This window comes from Ceratotherium simum, chromosome 16 (genome assembly GCF_057802395.1).
Source record: "Ceratotherium simum simum isolate JZ-2026a chromosome 16, ASM5780239v1, whole genome shotgun sequence".
Classification (NCBI taxonomy): domain Eukaryota; kingdom Metazoa; phylum Chordata; class Mammalia; order Perissodactyla; family Rhinocerotidae; genus Ceratotherium; species Ceratotherium simum.
The window spans coordinates 46,024,670-46,045,430 of NC_141915.1; the positions used below are offsets into that span (position 1 = coordinate 46,024,670).

At 41.2% G+C, this 20,761-nt stretch overlaps 1 protein-coding gene across 5 annotated transcripts in view; it reads right to left on the reverse strand.

The window, feature by feature from the left end:
- MARCHF10 (membrane associated ring-CH-type finger 10) overlaps positions 1 to 20,761 on the reverse strand; it is a 180,580-nt gene that overhangs the window by 100,244 nt on the left and 59,575 nt on the right. For 4 of the 5 annotated variants that reach the window (XM_087441362.1, XM_087441363.1, XM_087441365.1 and 1 more), the window contains exon 2: positions 15,427 to 15,629. In XM_087441362.1, the coding sequence (XP_087297488.1) occupies positions 15,427 to 15,439 (13 nt within the window). In that variant the 5' untranslated portion in view covers positions 15,440 to 15,629. Of the gene's footprint in view, positions 1 to 15,426; positions 15,630 to 20,761 lie in introns of those variants that run through there. The other variant, XM_087441366.1, reaches the window with a different exon arrangement.

The window sequence follows — 20,761 nt, forward strand, 5'->3', positions numbered from 1 at the left end:
TAGTCTGCCACCCATGTCGTTCACTCATCTGACCCGTGTGGAGTACAGCTGGGTGGAACTTCTGTGCCGTTTACCTGTAGGCCTGTTTCTCTTAGACACCACGATGTTTTTGATGAAGTGATACATCCCACTGATGCTTCTACTTCTATTCTCAAGTTAATGCAGGGCCAGGATTACCAGTAAATAGACAGCATGATGTTATTTACAGATACTCCAAACCCTCCACCAATGACCACAGCTTCAGGCCATTGAGTTTTAAAAGCTTTTCAGTTTACCCTTAGAATGAGTTTTATTGTTTTACTCTTTTCAGATATAATGTGTGGTAATTATAGAAAATTTAGAACACTAAGGAAATTTAAATCACCAATAATCCCAGAGTTAATACTGGGATTTTGTTTTGATGTATTTCCTCCAAATCATATTTGCATACATACATAGAAAGCTAAGTTCTTCCCACTATAAGATGCAAATCCTGATGGGGAAGGCATATATCAAGTCTTTATCAACTAATAAGTTAACTTTTAGTCAATATCAGTTCTAACTGTTGAGGTTTTCAAGTCTGCTCTTGACGTGGTAAGAATCTTTGATGGAACAATTAAGTGCACACTAGGTAAAGGATAAAGTTGGCAGTTGTCACAATGCATTCATTCATTCAATAAACATTTATTAGCTACCTGCTATGTGATCTGGCGCTACTGAGCCCTGATGATATAGAAATGAAAAACACGCAACTCCCTTGTTTATTGCAGTATTGTTCTTAGTAGGAAAAAATTAGATTTACTAACAACCTAAATGTTCATCAGTAAATTATGGCACAGCCCTCCAACAGAATCCTTAAAAAGACTGAAGTGGCAGGAAGGTAGAGTAGATGTACTTTTCCCTGTTTCTGCCACTAAAGACAACTAAAAACCTTGGACATTATATATAAAACCAACAAAAGAAGACTGAAAGGTGAAGAAAAGGCAGAATGGCTAGGAACATCAGGACCTGAGGAACAATATGGTAGTGAGTTTCTTGAGTTTCCTTTTTGCCTCATACATCCCAGATTTGGAGCTGAAGAAGCCAGCAACCTGGAAATGCCAACAGGAGTAGACAAGAAAACCTCAACAAAAGCCTGCTGTCTCTAGCCAAAGGATTGGGAAAGGGGCAGCCTACCAAGACAGAAAACTTTTAGACAATGCTATGGACTAAATTTTCTACCCCCAAATTCATTTTGAAACCCTAACCCCTAATGTGATAGTATTTGGAGATGAGGCCTCTGGGAGGAAATTAGGGTTAGATGAGGTTGTGAGGGTGGGGCCCTCATGATGGGAGTGGTGGAAGAAGAGGGGGAGAGGGAGAGGGACGGGAAGAAGACAAGAAGACCGTTACAATGACCAAACCACAGAGCTATTTGGCTGCGAATGTGTGCTATTCAAAAAAAAAAAAAAAGAAAGAAGAATCCCAAAGGCAATTCAGAGGTCACTGAGGCCACCACCTGGGTTTCAACAGGCCACATGGACTTGACTGAATCCTGAGGCATGGGGCTCCCTGGATCCTTGGGGGCATGATCCCTGCCTGGCAGAGCTGAAGAGGCAGGATCACTGTCCCAGTGGGTCCAGAAGGCAGACCATTGAACCAAAGAGGATTACTTTTAAGCCTTAAGATCTGGTGGAATTTGCCTTGCTAAGTTTTGGACTTGCTTGAGACCCATCACCCTTTCATTCTTTCCTATTTCCCCCTTTTGGAATGGAAATATCTATTCTATGCCTTTCAGCAACCACAAAAAAAACCTACAATAGCTAACATTACACTTAATGGTGAATGATTTAAGCTTTCCCCCTAAGATTGGGAATGAGGCAAGGGTGTCTACTCTCACTACTCTCATTGAGCATAGCGCTGGAAGGTCTAGCCAGTGCAATAAGGCAAGAAAAGGAAATAAAATGCATACAAATTGGGAAGGAAGAAATAAAACTGTCCCTATTTGCAGATGACATGATTGTCCACATAGGAAATCCCACAGAATTTGCCAAAAAAAAGAACCTTGTGGAACTGATAAATGAGTTCAATGTGAATCAAGGTGATGTGACATAAAATCAACCTACAAAAGTCAATTATTTCTATATACTAGAAATGAACATGTGGATACCAAAATTAAAAATACAATTTATTAACAGTCGCTCAAAAAAATGCTTAGGTATAAATCTGACAAAACAAGTACAGGACTTGTATGTTGTAAACTATACAATATGATGAAAAATATCAAAGAAGATCTAAATAAATGGAGAGATATTCCATGTTCATTGGTTGGAAGACTCAACATAGTAAAGATGTCAATTTTTCCCCAAATGGATATAAAGGTTTAATGTAATTCCTATTGAAATCCCAGCAAGATTACTTTATAGATATAGACAAGACATTCTAAAATTTATATGGAAAATCAAAAAAAGCTAAAACAATTTTGAAAAAGAAGAATAAAGTAGGAGTAATCAGTCTAACTGGTTTCAAGACTTACTCTATAGCTAGAGTAATTAAGATTGCATAATATTGGCAAAGAGATAGACGCATTAGACACATATATTAATGGAATAGAATAGAGAATATAGAAACAGACCCACACAAATATGCCCAACTGATTTTTGACAAAGATATAAAAGAAATTCAATGGAGGAAAGCCTTTTCAAGAAATAGTGCTGAAGCAATTAGATATCCATAGGCCAAAAAAAAAGAACCTTGACCTAAATCTCACACTTTACACAAAAATTAACTCAAAAAAGATCATAAACTTAAATGTTAAATATAAAATTATAAGATTTTTAGGAAAAGATATAAAATCATTGGGATGTAGGGCTACACAAAGAGTTTTTAGACTTGACACCAGAAACAGGACCCATAAAAGGAAAAATTGATAAATTAGACTTCATCAAATTAAAAATTTTGATCTGAGAAAGACTCTGTTAAAAGGATAAAAAGACAGCTCTGGACATATTTCTACAGAGAAAATATTTGCAAGCCACGTATCTGAGAAATGATTGGTATCTAGAATATATAAAGAATTCTCAAAACTCAACAGTAAAATAAGCAAAAATCCAATTAGAAGATGGTCAAAAGATGTGAAGAAGACACTAAAGAGGGCAAATAAGCACATGAAAAGATGTTTAATATCATTGACCATTAGGGAAATCCAGATTAAAATCACAGTAGGATACTATTGTTTGCCTGTCAGAATAGTTAAAATAAAAAGTAGTGACAACATCAAATGCTGGCAAGGATACAGAGAAGCTGGATCACTTATATATGTTGCTGATGTGAATGTAAAATAGTACGGCCACTCTTGAAAGCAGTTTGGCAATTTCTTAAACTAAACATGTAACGACCATATAACCCAGCAATCACATTCTTGGACATTTCTTTCAGAAAAACAAAAATGTATGTTCAGTTCTCACAAAAACCTGTGAATGCTAATTGCAGCTTTATTCATGATAGCCAAAAACTGGAAACAACCCAGATGTCTTTCAACAGGTGAGTGGTTAAACAAACTCTGATACATCCAAAATACTACTGAACAATAAAAAGGAATGAACTATTGATACACACAACGACCCCTGCATGACTCTCCAGAGGATTATGCTGAATGAATAAAGCCAATCCCAAAAGGTTATATACTATATGATTCCATTTATATGACATTCTTGAAATGACAAAATTATGGATTAGCAGTTTCTAGGGGTTAAGGAGGTGATGGGGGTGGGAGAGAAGTGGGTGTGGTTAAAAAAGGCAACATGAGAAATCCTTGTAGTGAAAGAAATGTTCTGAATCTTGACTGTATCAATGCCAATATCCTGGTTGTGCTATAGTTTTTTGTTTGTTTGTTTGTTTGTTTTATGCATATAGCACTTTTATTCTTTTGAACTATTTCATTAGGATAAATTCCAAGGGAGTGGGTTACTGGGCACGAGGTTTTGGAGCTTTATGGCTGTATTAAGTATTATTAATTTAATTTTTTAAAAAATGTTTTGTTTATTGCAGTAACATTGGTTTATGACATTGTATAAATTTCAGGTGTACATCATTATACTTCTATTTCTGCATAGATTACATCATGTTCACCACCCAAATACTAATTACAACCCATCACCACACACATGTGCCAAATTACTTCTTTCACCCTCCTCCCTCCCCACTTCCCCTCTGGTAAGCACCAATCCAATCTCTGTCTCTATGTGTTTGTTTATTGTTTTATTATCTACTACTTAATGAAGGAAATCATACGGTATTTGACCTTCTCCCTCTGACTTATTTCACTTTGCATAATACCCTCAATGTCCATCCATGTTGTCACAAATGGCTGGATTCCATTGTTTCTTATGGCTGAGTAGTATTCCATTGTGTTTATATACCACATCTTCTTTATCCATTCGTCCCTTGATGGGCACTTAGGTTGCTTCCAAGTCTTGGCTATTGTGAATAACGCTGCAATGAACACAGGGGTGCATGTATCTTTACACAGTGGTGTTTTCAAGTTCTTTGGATAAATACCCAGCAGTGGAATCGCTGGATCATATGGTAGTTCTATCCTTGATTTTTTGAGGAATCTCCATACTGTTTTCCATAGTGGCTGCACCAGTTTGCACTCCCACCAGCAGTGTATGAGAGTTCCCTTCTCTCCACATCCTCTCCAACACATGTTGTTTCCTGTCTTGTTAATTATAGCCATTCTGACAGGCGTGAGCTGATATCTCATTGTAGTTTTGATTTGCATTTCCCTGATAGTTAACGATTTTGAACATCTTTTCATGTGTCTGTTGGCCATCGGTATATCTTCTTTGGAGAAATGTCTGTTCAGGTCTTTTGCCCATTTTTTAATTGGGTTGGTAGTTTTTTTGTTGTTGAGATGCATGAGTTCTTTACATATTTTGGAGATTAACCCCTTATCAGATGTATGGTTTGCCAATATCTTCTCCCAATTGTTAGGCTGACTTTTCGTTTTGTTGATGGTTTCCTTTGCTGTGCAGAAGCTTTTTAGTTTGATGTAGTCCCATTTGTTGATTTTTTCTATTGTTTCTCTTGCCCGGTCAGACATGGTGCTTGAAAATATGTTGCAAAGTCCGATGTCGAAGAGCGTACTGCCTATGTTTTCTTCTAGAAGTTTCATAGTTTCAGGTCTTACATTCAAGTCTTTAATCCATTTGGAGTTAATTTTTGTGTATGGTGTAAGGTAAGGATCTACTTTCATTTTTTTGCATGTGGCTTTCCAGGTTTCCCAACACCATTTGTTGAAGAGACTTTCTTTTCTCCATTGTATGTTCTTGGCTCCTTTGTCAAAGATTAGCTGTCCATAGATGTGTGGGTTTATTTCTGGGCTTTCGATTCTATTCCATTGATCTGTGTGTCTGTTTTTGTGCCAGTACCATGCTGTTTTGGTTACTATAGCTTTGTAGTATATTTTGAAATCAGGGAGTCTGATACCTCCAGCTTTGTTCTTTTTTCTCAGGATTCCTTTAGCTATTTGGGGTCTTTTGTTGTTCCTATAAATTTTAGGATTCTTTGTTCTATTTCTGTGAAAAATGTTGTTGGAACTTTGATAGGGATTGCGTTGAATCTATAGATGGCTTTAGGAAGTATGGAAATCTTAACTATGTTAATTCTTCCAATCCAAGAGCACGGAACATCTTTCCATTTCTTTGTGTCTTCTTCAATTTCTTTCAGCAGTGTTTTATAGTTTTCGGTGTACAGATCTTTCACCTCTTTGGTTAAGTTTATTCCTAGGTATTTTATTCATTTTGTTGCAATTGTAAATGGGATGGTATTCTTAATTTCTCTTTCTGCTACTTCGTTGTTAGTGTATAGAAATGCTACTGATTTTTGTTTGTTGATTTTGTATCCTGCAACTTTACCATATTCGTTTATTACTTCTAAAAGTTTTCTGGTGGATTCTTTAGGGTTTTCTATATATAAAATCATGTCATCTGCAAATAGTGACAGTTTCACTTCTTCCTTTCCAATTTGGATCCCTTTTATTTCTTTTTCTTGCCTGACTGCTCTGGCTAGGACTTCCAGTACTATGTTAAATAGGAGTGGTGAGAGTGTGCATCCTTGTCTGGTTCCTGTTCTTAGAGGGATAGCTTTCAATTTTTCACCATTGAGGATGATATTAGCTGTGAGTTTCTCATATATGGTCTTTATTATGTTGAGGTACTTTCCTTCTATACCCATTTTTTTTTTTTTTTTTTTTTGTGAGGAGATCAGCCCTGAGCTAACATCCGCCAATCCTCCTCTTTTTTTTTTTTTTGCTGAGGAAGACGGCCCTGGGCTAACATCTGTGCCCATCTTCCTCCACTTTATATGGGACGCCGCCACAGCATGGCTTGCCAAGCAGTGCGTCGGTGTGCGCCCGGGATCCGAACCAGCGAACCCTGGGCCGCCGCAGCGGAGCGCGCGCACCTAACCGCTTGCGCCACCGGGCCGGCCCCTCTATACCCATTTTATTCAGAGTTTTTATCATAACTGGATGCTGTATCTTGTTAAATGCTTTCTCTGCATCTATTGAGATGATCATGTGATTTTTATTCTTCATTTTATTAATGTGGTGTAACATGTTGATTGATTTGCGAATGTTAAACCATCCCTGCATACCTGGAATAAATCCCACTTGATCATGGTGTATAATCTTTTTAACGTATTGTTGTATGTGATTTGCTAGTATTTTGTTGAGGATTTTTGCATTGATGTTCATCAGTGATATTGGCCTGTAATTTTTTTTTGTGTTGTCCTTGTCTGGTTTTGGTATCAGGGTAATGTTGGCTTCGTAGAATGAGTTAGGGATCTTCCCACCCTCCTCAATTTTTTGGAAGAGTTTGAGAAAGATAAGTATTAAGTCTTCTTTGAATGTTTGGTAGAATTCCCCCGGGAAGCCGTCTGGTCCTGGGCTTTTATTTTTGGGGAGGTTTTTGATTACTGTTTCGATCTCCTTACTGGTGATTGGTCTATTCAAATTCTCTACTTCTTCTTGATCCAGTTTTGGAAGTTTGTATGATTCTAAGAATTTATCCATTTTTTCCAGATTGTCGAATTTGTTGGCATATAGCTTTTCATAGTGTTCTCTTATAATCTTTTGTATTTCTGAGGTGTCTGTTGTAACCTCTCCTCTTTCATTTCTGATTTTACTTATTTGTGCCTTCTCTCTTTTTTCTTGGTGAGTCTAGCTAAAGGTTTGTCAATTTTGTTGATCTTTTCAAAGAACCAGCTCTTGGTTTTATTAATTTTTTCTATTGTTTTTTTGGTCTCTATTTCACTTATTTCTGCTCTGATTTTTATGATTTCCCTTCTTCTACTGATTTTGGGCTTTGTTTCTTCTTCTTTTTCCAGTTCCTTTAGGTGCATTGTTAGATTGTTTGTTTGAGATTTTTCTTGTTTATTGAGATAGGCCTGTATTGTTATAAACTTCCCTCTTAGAACCGCTTTTGCTGTATCCCATAAATTCTGGCATGTTGTATTTTCATTTTCATTTGTCTCCAGGTATTTTTTGATTTCTTCTTTGATTTCTTCGTTGACCCAGTTGTTGTTCAGTAGCATTTTGTTTAATCTCCACGTATTTGTGGCTTGTCTGATTTTCTTCCTATAGTTGATTTCTAGTTTCATACCGTTGTGGTCAGAAAAGATACTTGGTATTATTTCAATCTTCTTAAATTTATGGAGACTTGTTTTGTGGCCTAATATGTGATCAATCCTGGAGAATGTTCCATGTGCCTTTGAAAAGAACGTGTATTCTTCGGTTTTTGGATGGAATGCTCTGTATATATCTACTAGGTCCATCTGTTCTAGTGTGTCGTTTAAGGCCAATGTTTCCTTATTGATCTTCTGTTTGGATGATCTATCCATTGGTGTAAGTGGAGTGTTAAGGTCCCCCACTATTATTGTGTTATTGTGTATTTTGTGCTACAGTTTTATAAGAATTTACTATTGGGGAAAACTAGGTAAAGGCTACATGAGATTTCTCTGTATTATTTCTTATAACTGCATATGAATCTACAATGATCTCAACACATTTAATTAAGAAGAGTCAGGTAATGTTTTTGCTGCTTGGGATATGACAGATGTCATAACAAAGAGTGGTCCAGCTTGGTCCCTACTCCTAGCCCGCCTCAGCACAGGATCCCAGAACTTGGAACCCTAGGAGCCCCAAGGCCCTGGGCCGCTCAGGACAAACATCTGGTTGACTCAAGCCCCCCAGCGCCTGGGGCCAAGTCTGGCATGGATACTTGGTTACATGGGTACTCAGGATTGTGGGAATCTGGGGTCTTGGAGGCCCAGACTCTGCAGCTTGGGAGCCTGGAAGCCCCAAAGCCATGGGATGCTCGGGAAAGACATCTCATCAGCCAGAGCATCCTGGACATAGGCCTATGTCCGGGACAAACAGCTGGTCAAACTGGGGATAACTATTCATCTGGTCACCTTCTGTGGTTCCCTGTTGCTATCTAAACATTCCATTTAATGCTTACTGCAACTCTATGAAGTGCCATTATTCCCAGTTCTGATGAGGAAGCCAAGGTCATTGAGGTCCACTGACATGCCCCAGACCACACAGGTGCAAAGCCCAGTGTTCTCAGACTCTAAAGACTATGCTCTAAACCACCCTCAAGATGCAGAAGATCACATTTTAATTAAAGTAGGGAAAGGGGTGGAGAAGAGGAAAAAAACACCTCAGGCGTTCAGAGGACTCTAATCAGGTAGGAGCAAGCCCAATTATAGGTCTCCACACATCCCACCCTGCTTTGATGGCCCTGCCCAAAGGCCACTCCTACCAGGAGGCCTTTCTTGAATTTCCACCCCAGGGATATCTTGCCCGCCTCCTCCCAGACTCCAGAGCCTCTGGCTCAGTGCAGTCCACACTGCTCATTGGTCGACCTCAAGAAGATATGTCTATTGAAGACTACAAACACATATGCATGGAAAACATCCATCCAGTGTGGCAATGCCAGAGCACTCAAGGAGCCCAGAGGACCCAGGTGCGAGACCAGGGGAGAGGGTGGAGCAGGGCAAAACCTCCAGGGAAGCTGGTAAAGACTCTGGGTCCTCAAAACTACAGTTTATCATTGCAAAGAGCTCAAGGGCAGAGAGTGGGAGAAGAGAATGGAGAGTTTGGCAGGGGCCAACTGCTCGCATTAATCCCCTGGAGGGAGGGTTAAAAATACCGCCACTCAAGGGCCATCCTCAGAGATCCAGAATACAGCTCATCTGTAGCAAGTGCACCCTGGTGGTTCCAATATCCTGGATGATGGGGGCAGGTACACAGGCTCTGTTTGAGTCTCCTGTAGTTCCCATATTCTGTCTGGTATGAAGTTATGGCTAGACTAACAACAACAAAAAAACTTTATGGCTTAGAGATACATACTGAATTATTTACAGATGGGACAGTTTATAAAGAGCATTGAATTCCATGCTAAGGATTTTGGTTAACATTTTGAAGGCAAGGGGCATCTGTGGAAGGATTTTAAGAAGAAGCGGTTACAAGATCAGATTTATAATTTTGAAAGGTCATTGGCAACAGAGTTGTGGGAGAGGGGCTAAAAGTGGAATTGGGAAGGCCAATTGTTGCAGTAATCCAGAAGGAAGACGAAGAAGACCTGAACTAAAGTGCTTAGCTATGAACGAGGTGAAATCATTAAGACTTTCACACTTAGTGGATGTGAGAGTCAAGAAGAAGGAAGAAGTCCACATATCTTTCTCTCAAGGACTGTGTGTATGGTGGTGGGTGCATGTAGACGGTAGAGGAGTGTATCTGGATGAAAGAAGAGTGCAGCTTTAGGCATGTTGATTGTAAGTTGTCTTTGGGATATGTAAGTGGTGATTTAGTAAGCCATTGGATATGTGAGGCTGGAACTCAGGAGAAAAATTCTGAGCTGGAATTAAACCTTCCTTTGTTAGTGCAAGAGAAGACAGATGGCCAGAAAGGCAATGATTATTTTGGGTAATGATCAAGCATGATAGGGTGTGGACTTGGTGGATTACTTGGTCTGAGGGTTCTAAATAGAAGACTAATTAAAAGTTTCGGTGTCAACAGCAACCAAGGCCTAAGGGAGTGTGAGAGGTTTAAGGATGACACCGGGAGGCTATTGCTGTTAAAATAACCAAATAATTTTGGATATCTCCAGCAAAAACCTCAATTGTTTGTGCTTCCAAGGAGAGCTATTAATATGACAACTGTTGAAACACATTTGGCAAGTGGTGGACTTTACCTGAAACTGACAATTACATTATTTCTTCTGATTAGAGATCCAAAGATATGGATTGGAGAGTAGCCAATAGATGCTATTAAATCAGATGAGCATCCTGAGTAAAATATTTGAAAGTCCGCGTTCAAAACTTTGGATGTGGTTCATTGTGGTTCACAGCAACTATATGAGGAGAATTAGGTAAAATGGTCAAAGCAATATTAAAGAAAAATCAAGAATCTAGATTTTTGCCCTCACAACAGGCACCCCCTATGTCGCTGATGGGGCAACCTAAGGTTGTTTCTGTGGGTGGATGCCTTCCCATGGAGGTTTTCAACCTGGGTCCCTAGGTGAAGGACTTCACGATCCACAGAGTCCTACAGATTGTTTGCAAAGTATTAGGTAAATATGTGTGTGTGTGCATTTTTTGGGGAGAAAGGCCCCCAAACCATTACTGTAGCAGCTGATCTTTTTCTTTCTGACTTCCCTCTTCTTTTTTGTATTTCCAATTTTTTTTTTCTTTTTTGTCTAGGCCTTGGGCTTAACAGGACATGGAAGGAATTTTCTTACCCCATTGTCTAGCCCTGTTCATCTCACATGTGGTTAAAATGACTGCTGACTCTTTTTCTAGAACAGTGATTCCAAGCCCCTCCCCTTCTTTTTAACAAATAAATATATAATAGAACCTCCTCCAATTTTTTTTTGTTTTGTCAAACAAAATTTTGCATGGAGACTAGCTTAGAAAACTGATTTTAAAAATAAAGAGCAGCTCTGTACACACCAAAGTGGGGGAAGCCTGGTCCCCACCCACCAGACCATCCCACAGATGTATATTTGAGATATATTTTAAAACCACTGGTCTAAAGCAGGGCGTTGGGGTGGAGATCGAGAGAAACACCAGTAGCATCCCTACAGGGGAGCAGCATTAACCAAGGTGCCAAGGAGCACAGGACAAGTGTATTTCTGATCTGCTAGGCTTAAAAGATTATCCCGATGGGGTGGCTCTTGAGAAGGGAAAGGAAGCAAACTCTGGCTCTCCGGTTAGTTTAGTTGTGGAGTATAATGTGAGTGAAACTGTCGTTGCAGGACTGATATCTTCATCAGTTGGATCGGCTCTATTTCATGCCTACAAGGCACACTCTAGGTTGCAGCTAGACTTCTCTCCAGAGTGGGCTATTTGTGAGAGATTTGGAGTGGGAGAGTTAATAGGGCTACATGCAAATCCATCTCGAATGCTGAAGAAAAACCTACCCCAACTGAAAAACAGTGCGTATGACTTGTCAATTATGAAAAGAGGATCTTTTCGTATATGTACATCTTTAGATGGCTACTGGATATTTAAGAAATCACGTCAAATAAAGACGTTAGTCCCTGTTTCATCTTAACCCCTTATTGACTGTCCATAATGAGTACATAGTTATCCTTAAGGCTTCTTCATCTTCTTGGGACAAAGGAAGGACCAACCAGATAGCCTTGAAGGTTTTAAAGTAGTTGTGGCTGCTCCTAGCAGGAGTAGAAGTGCCAGACACTTCCACGGCACCATGAAGCCATGCAGCTAGGCCATTTCCTAGCCCTAGGTAAGACCCGATCAGCTGTCTACCTCCTAACGGCCAGGTTGTTTAGGGTAACCGGGATATTTCTATTCCCCTGGGCTCTGGTGCCCTGACTGCAGACCTAGTTCCTACACTTTCTCATCCACTTTTGGGATGGATTCTCTTACACACTTGGCCAAGGTTCTCCACCCGTCTGGGCTCAACCCTTCTGATGCTGCCCTCATTTGATGCCTCTTTCCCCCACAAGAGCTCCACTCCCTCCTCTATCCAGGGATTTTTATCACCTGTCTGCGCTTGGATTGGACTTGGCCCACCTAGTTCCCTGCCACGCCTGCTTCCCCCTTGCCGCTGTCCCTGGGCAGGATGTCCTTATTCCCTTGTAGGAGCATCAGCTGCAGAATGAGTCACTTGGAGAGGCCAGGCCTTGATCCCCGTGATGATGTCATTGCCCAATAATTTATTTTTAACTCTTCTCTTAAAGCCTGTATCACATTATTTTGAATATCTTCAGTGACTATATCTCAGGGGTTGGCTTTTTTCAAATGGTCAGACACTATTCAGGGTCATGCACAATAATGAAGACTGTGATCCAACTCGACACCACTATTTGTGTCACTAAAGTAGTAAGATTGATTGTCTTTTGTAACTTGTAATCTAGGCTGCAAAAGAAATTCCACTCGACTATAAGCATGAAGGCTGAGGCTGTTTGTTCTGCTCATCACTTTATGCTCAACTTGGAAAATTGATAAATATTGTGCTTAATAAATATTTGTTGAGTGAATGAGTATGAGGACTTCCAAGAATGTCTGGAGCAGAAGCAGCAGCATTTGAACAAGCAGATGACCTCTCAAGGTGACAGCCCTTGGAGTACCCCACTGGCTTAGCACAGAAATCCTGATTCGCTTGTTTCTCTCCCTTCATTCCTTTATGCTCATGTGGAAATATACTGCTGACAAGTTGCGATCCCAGAGAGTTAGTAACAATTAAATCAGGAATGTAAACCTTGGGATTGTCTCCATGTTGAAGCCATGTGTGCAGATGTTGCTCCCAGGGAAACTGCTGCAGAGGCCGATGGTCAGTGCTGCGTGTCTAAGTCTTTCCATTATAAATTATTATTACCAGAAATTTTGAAAAAAACGTTTTCAAGTACAGCTCAGTGCTTTAGATAGATTTTTCTCTTCATGTAGTAGAATCACATCTGGACATTAGATATATTTCATCTAAAAATAGCATTTATCCAATTTACTGTCACTTGAGGAGAAAAATCTTTTTTTTGAGGCAGATTCCACTTATAATTCTCTGTGGTCTTTCATGGCTGCCATTTAATATATAAAAAAATAAAGGTATTAGGTTGTGTGTGTGTGTCTGTGTATGGAAGTACAATGAAATACTTATTTTTACAGAATGAAGAAAATAAGACAACTGCCTTGTCATTCCCGTTTTCGTTTTTCCTTTAAAGTCGTCACTGAACTTCCTGGTCGTGTTGGTAAGCCCTAAACTCAGCATCGGTATGAACTCCATCATACTTTCCTTAGTAATTACTTCAAGCCACAGTACATGAATTTGGGGATTTTTGTCAGTCTTCTTTCAGACTGTCTTCTTTTTGCTATCATGGATTCTTGTGTCCTCTCATCTATCATTTGAGGTGTAGAAAGAAAGGAGAGAAATAGAAAAGTCACAAAGAACAGATAAAGGAAAAAGGGTAGCAGAGTTAGAGCACCAGGCCCACGAATCCCTCTGGAGCAGTTTGCACACACTTAAAGGCAGAAACTGGAATTCAATCTGGCTAAAGAGAAACCAGCATGCCTACTCCTACCCAAGGCACTGACCGTCATTTAAGTAAATCAGAGCTGGCTCTAGAAGGGACTGATTGTAAATAAGGAAGCACTTACTAGTCAATCCCAATTTCACATTTTTCAAGATCCTTGGTAGTTCTGGAAATACTTATCTTTGGGGACAGGGCTTGGACCTTTCTTGCCTTGTGACAGTTGTCCTGTCTCCCTAAAGAGAACTCTGGCTTTTGCCCTTTTTCTCTGAAGGCAGATCCCCCCCTACCCCTTAACAACAGGATCATAATTGTCATCACTGGGATGAGGATGGTTTCTGTTTTCCTTTTTTATACACCTTCCAACCAGGGTTAATGGGTCTGACCCGTCATTGTTATAATGTGTTGTCTCTCACATGTCAAAGCGCCTTCCCTGGCCCTGAGTTAGTAGAGCTTGTGCTTGGAGTTCCTTTCCATGCTGTGGGGAAGGGTTTGCCTAACTCCATCCACGTCCTCTACCCTTCTCATGTGTGACCTCCCATAGGGGTGTGTACAATGTGAAATGGCAGAGAGGTGTTAGGGCTGTAGCCTGAGCTATGGAACTGAGCAGTATTGGCTGAGCTGTATGGCGATTCAATCCAGGACCTTGGTATCATCAGTACTGTGCTTTAAGCAAGTGTGCTAACGTCTAATCTGCCCGTTGGGATGAGCTTAAACACATCTGCTCAGAAGATTCTCTTCCAATCTATTAACACAGGGGCCTTCCAATTCCTAAGCATGTCCAGCCTGTAAAAACGTTTGCAACATTAACCCTGAGATTGGACCTGTTGAACCATTTTCATTTTGTGACATATTTTTATAGATTTTTCTTCAGATACATCTTGGCATAAATGAAACGACAGACTTAACATTTTAAGAGGAGACTCTCATTTGATTTCGGTTATTTGCAACCTTCGCTTCACAACGATAAAAATTTAACAGATATGTACCATGGGTGGAATGAAATTAATTTTTACCACCCACAATAGTTCATTAGTGAAATAAGTATTTAATGGATTTGTCCTTGGTGTGCCTAAAATTATTTCACCATAACAAAAGGTCTTGAAAGACTAAGAAAATGTGTGATGACAATTAAATTGCCTATCTGAACAGTACTACTGTATAGAAGGAAAACAGAGTCTTAAAATAGCTCATTGTAGAGCTGAAAAAGATGGAGAAATCCACAAAGGAAGCACAAAGGTGCTGCAAATGGAATGAAAATCTTTTTAAAAATACCAACACAGTACTTGTTCTTTGCTTGCACCGAGTCCCAGATTTTCATGATCTTGCTTCCATTTCATTTTTGTGGGGGTGTGACTTGCTTCAGTTAGACTCCTAAGCAAGCTCTATTTCTTTGCTCTAAAAGATAAACCTTCGTTCTTCCCAAATGTACAGTATAGCTTTGTATTCTTCATGTTTTGAAACGTACTAATTAAGAATTTGACACTATGAAAAAAGGCCACAGGGCAGACAGACAGTAGGAGGGAATGTTTAACAAACAAACTTTGCCCCAGCCCTTGAATAGTGTCCATCCTATATAATGTCAGAGGTAGAAGGGATCTTAGCCGCCATCTAGGCCTACATCCTCTTTTACAGATGAAGACAATGGAGCAGAGAAAGGATACGTGATTTGCTCGAGAGCACACAGCCAGTTAGTGGCCAAATAAGAAGAGAATGCAGTCCAGTGCCTTACCTCACTATAGTACCTGAACACCAATGATCGAGTATTTACTTGATAAAAGCTTGCCAGGCCTTCAGCATGAACCCATTTTTATAGCTATTAGTCTTTATTAATGCATCTAATTGAAAGAAATAGAATTCCTTTGAAATGTCCTCTAATGGAGACATTTCACAGATAATATTTCAATACTCTGACCTTTGCGCTCCATCCCGAGCCCAGATTAATGTGGTTTGAAGATGTTTTCCCGCAGATCCTGCTGCAAGCCAGTGGGTAATCGGCAGCCTTTGGTTTGTTGGGTCAAGGAACAGTGACCCTCCTCAGAGTGCAGAGGTTCTGGAATCCTATTGGTCCCATGAGGCTTGTTTGTCTAAGTCTTACTCCCTCTGCTCCTCTTGACTCTGAAAGGCAAAAGCAAGGAATGAAACCCAAATTTCTTTTTCAGTGTCTGGTAATATTGCGCCAAAACAACTGTTTTACTTTTCTGGTTTTCCAGCTGCTTGTGTTTTTATTGTCTGAACTTTAAAAAGTTATTTTAATGATAAGTAGTGTCTTCTGCAAGGTCAAGAGAAGGGTGGATATAACATCTAGAATCCAGTGTGTCCTGCCATTTCATTCTAACAATTTAGTGCTTAACTCTGTGCTTGGCATTTGTTGTGCGGAGGGCGGGATTAAAAAAATAACAAAAAAACAGACATAAGGGTCCCTAGACTCAAAATTTATTTGGACACTATGCCTGTAAGGATTCCAGAAAAATAAAGCATGGTGTGGAGAGCCAGGCACTGTTTCTCTTTGGATGCCAGTGCTTCCAGGGGGTTGAGGGATGGCAGGGGTTTGTGGTATCAGGCCCAATTGGTACTCCCAACGCCCTGGGGCTAGGAGGACCACCTGGCTTTGGCCATTGGGGTAAATACTTTCTTGCTCATGTACCGCTACCTCGTTCTTTAGCTCTGCTCACCAGTGACTTTCCCGGCTTGGCTTTTCCTCACATTGGAGTGATTTGACCTGAGGTTTGGATTTGTGCTTTCGTTCTGAGTCAGACAGAGGGAGCCCTTTCAGTGATCCAGGCCAGTTCACTGGAGTTTGACAATAGGGCTCGGGGCCAAAATGCCAGCTAGAGTGTCCCTTTGCCTCACTTTGTCCTTAGTATAGATTCCCTCATGACCCTGCAGGAAGGAGTGGATGATGGAAGGAAGGAAGCTTTAGGTGTTCCAGGTCCCTGGCCCAATTCTGTGCTAATCATACATTTCTCAATCTACAAATAACTATCAACATCCCATTTTGAGAAGACTTGGAATATGGTCCAGGTATGTGGTGACGAAAATCCCTGTTCCTTCTCACTCCTTCCCTATCCAAGTCTAGGAGGATAAACACTATCCTATGTACACACAAGGGCTCTGAACATAGCAAGAGTCCTGAACAAGGCAATGGACAGCTGCGGCCTGTGGTTGTTCCAGATCCAGCTCTTTCTTTGTCCCCCAGGGATTTTGGCTGAGTTGTAGGTCCCACGGATGCTGAGGAGCTGCTCTAAGAGGACAGGGATCAGCTCTAGTTAAGGTGACCAACTCATCCCGGATTGCTTGGAACTTTCCTGTTTTAGCACTGAATGTCCCAAGTTTCAGGAGCTCTCTCAGTCCCAGGCAAACTGTCACAGTTGGTCAGCCTTGCTCTAGTGACCAGCAGCCAGTGGCCACTAGGCCACACAGGGATCTCTAGTCATTATGGAAGTGGGGCATTTGACCTTTTCTCAAGAATAAGACAGAACCCGATGTGTATAGAGTAAAGGGGCAGATGAACTTGCCTTTCAAGTTTGGGCATAGAAACTCCAGTAAAACCTGTCTTTCAGCCTCTGATAAGAATCAAGTGCTTTTGGCCAGGGTCTGTGCTGAAGGCTCCACTTACAAAGCAGTAAGAGTTTATTACTACCCCCATGGCACTTGGGCTGCAGGCCAGAGGTGTATCATGAGGACCCTTGGGTAATAGGCAAGTATTGATGTTGGCAACAGGCAGACTGGGAAATCCTGGGCATTTGATCCCTACCACCATTGTAATCAAGGCTGAGGGAATGAAGGCAGGTGCTATGACACCCAAACCTCCAGGGACAGGTTTCCAGAGTGATCAACTGTCCTGTAAGGCCAACCACAGAGTATCTTCACTGTCACCAGGCCAAACTTGTCCTCGGTGCTCAGCCTCTCTCCAAGGACAGGGCTGATGGAGATGTGTGAGCCCATCAACACCTGTGTGGTGTGTAGCAGGCTCTCTCACCTGGATTTTGAGAGGCAGCTATGGACAGGAAGGCAAGAGAAGGAATGAGGGTTGGCAAGATCATCAGAGTTTACTTTTTCCCTCTGGTACACACACATACACACACACACACACACCCTTTCTCTCTCCCCAACCCCTTCTCTCCAGGCTGATAAAAGCATGGAGAACTCTTATGAGAGAAATAAAAATGTGAAGTCCCAAATGAAGCCAGAAATGAGAGCAGAGTGTGTCTGAGTGGCAAAAGGCGCCCAGGTGCCCAGCAGCTCAGGCAAATTTTCACAGTGTTCAGGGTCTCCCTGAGAGATTTTCACTGGGTCAGTGGACTCAGGGTATTTTAAAGGCACCACTTAGCCTCAGTAATAACTTCCATCATACTGGAATAAACAAAGGCTGCAGAGGTTCCAAAGAGATCACATGCTAGGGAAGGATCTGCCAAGACTGTTTGGTTATGGAATGAGTAGGATGAAAGGATGGGTAGGATTTAGATAGAAAGAGATTAGGGGGAGGTAGAACAGATGAAGGGTGGCCAAAGGCTCCAATCAGAGAGCTGGGAGAGGTTTAAAGAAGACCTGCATTGAAGCAGACAATATTCTCTATTGTCTTATAGTTACTAGTATATATGTCTAATTGTGTCTAATTCCCCTTCCACTTACTTCCTCCACAGGGCTATGTCTTATTCAACTCTATCCATATAAGTGCTTAGTGCAGTGCTTTTAACATCATAGGTATTCAGGAAACATTTCTAATAAAAATTGAAATGAGGCCCGGTGGCTTAGCGGTTAAGTGCGTGCGCTCTGCTGCTGGCGGCCCGGGTTCGGATCCCGGGTGTGCACCGACACACCACTTCTCCGGCCATGCTGAGGCCGCGTCCCACATACAGCAACTAGAAGGATGTGCAGCTATGACATACAACTATCTACTGGGGCTTTGGGGGGAAAATAAATAAATAAATAAAATCTTTAAAAAAAAAATGAAATGAAATTTAAGTACTGATTTATTAAAGTTTAAGGCATATATCTTGGGATGAAGAACGGCCACCATATATGTGAAAATAAACCTGGTGAAGCAAACTGAAAGAAACAGAGTGCCCAAAGTACAATTGTGGATTATTTCTATCATATGTGTAAGCCAAGTTATTAAAGCTTTAAAACTTAAGTATAAAAAGTACATGGAGGGCCGGCCCCGTGGCTTAGCGGTTAAGTGCATGCGCTCCGCTGCTGGCGGCCTGGGTTCAGATCCTGGGCGTGCACCGACGCACCGATTCTCCGGCCATGCTGGGACCGCGTCCCACATGCAGCAACTAGAAGGATGTGCAGCTGTGACATACAACTATCTACTGGGGCTTTGGAAGAAAAGAGGAGGACTGGCAATAGATGTTAGCTCAGAGCCAGTCTTCCCCAGCAAAAAAAAAAAAAGAGAGAAGGATTAGCACGGATGCTAGCTCAGGGCTGATCTTCCTCACACACACACACACACACACACACACACACACACACACACACACAAAAGTACATGGGGTCAGCCCCATGGCCTAGTGGTTAAGTTCAGCGTGCTACACTTTGGCGGCCTGGGTTCAGTTCCTGGGCACAGGCCTACACCACACGTTGGCAGCCATACTGTGGCAGTGACCCACATAAAAACAGAGGAAGATTGGCCCAGATGTTAGCTCAGGGCCAATCTTCCTCAGCAAAAAATGAAAAAAAAAAGTACATGGACTTCATCAAGATCATGCACATCCTTTCAATACAACTTTATCTCAAAAATCATCCATAAAATCTGAAAGTAAGTCATGTAAATTAGAATTACCAATTCCATGTAAATCGGAGTGATCAATTTGGGTACATTGGAAGGGCTTTGTATTTGCAACCTCTCAGGGTTCTTCAGCCTTGTTCTACTCTAGGGATGGCCAATCTTCAGCACCAGTGAGCTGGTGACTGCTGGCTGAAGCATTTCTTAATGACGCTTCATCACTCCTCAGCTTATGCATATCTTCCTTTTCTCTTTGGTTCCTATTATTTTACTTCTTTCTCCACCTTCTACTCCTCTTTATTTTCCTTTTTGTCTTCCTATATTAAAGAGACTAATTGCCTTCCTGCCTACTCCCTTCTAGGGGCACCTGTCCCTGCACACAGCTCTGCCTGCCCTTTCTCTACCACCTCACTCCTCCACAGCAAGTGCTGCTGGTTCCCTCTCTTCCTGAGTCTTGATTGCTCAGCTTTTCCTTTGGGTCCATGAGATCTTACAACCGTTGCTCTCTTACTTGAGCTTGTCTAAGTTGATTTCTGTTCTCGCAACCAAAAATGTCTCAAGCCCCTTCCGCCTCCGTCCTCTGTTGTAGGTAAACCTGCCAGTGGCGCCCAGAGGAATTGCTCAGCCTCCATGCTATGAAGCAGCAGAATATTTGGAAATGGGTGGACGATTGGTTGAATTTTCTACTTTTTGAAGATTTTATTTATTTATTTATTTTCACCCCAAAGCCCCAGCAGATAGTTGTATGTCATAGCTGCACATCCTTCTAGTTGCTGTATGTGGGACGCGGCCTCAGCATGGCCGGAGAAGCGGTGCGTCGGTGCGCGCCTGGGATCCGAACCCGGGCCGCCAGCAGCGGAGTGCGTGCACTTAACCGCTAAGCCATGGGGCCGGCCCTCTACTTTTTATTGGAACATTTCGCATCTTGTGGACAAGGCTCTTGGGCTACATTTAAGCACCTCGTTAAGAACATTAAATGAATTTTGTTGTGCAAAACAGGATGATTCACACTGATATTGCCACTAAGCCCTGCCTATGTGGTAGGTTTAGCTGGATATAGGTGGTCAGGATTTCTTTCTTTAGTTCTTTTTTTTAAGAATGACAAACATTTAAAATTGGGAAATAAAGTGGACTTTAGCTCCCTAAAAGGAATGGTTGTAGAACAGCAAAATCTTTTTCTATCTCCAGAAGGGAATTGTGGCAAGAGAATAGAAGCTTTACGGGGAATTACTGGTATTATCAAAGGCTTTTCAAAATAGACTTGAAATGAATAGTTGTGTGCTAGTTTTATTACTGCTTTGTGAGTTTACATTTTGTTTTTGTATGGTATTTTTCTCCCCTCTGTGAGATGGTTGCTAGGGCATGAGAGCAAATAACCTTTATTGTGTTGAATTTGGGACTGAACATAATGATCTTATAATTTGGGTTCATAGTGCCATTTTTGACAGTTATATTATGAGCTTTTTGAGGAAAATTGAGCCCACATGCTGTAAGCTGCTTCCTATTCAGTTGCCCTTCA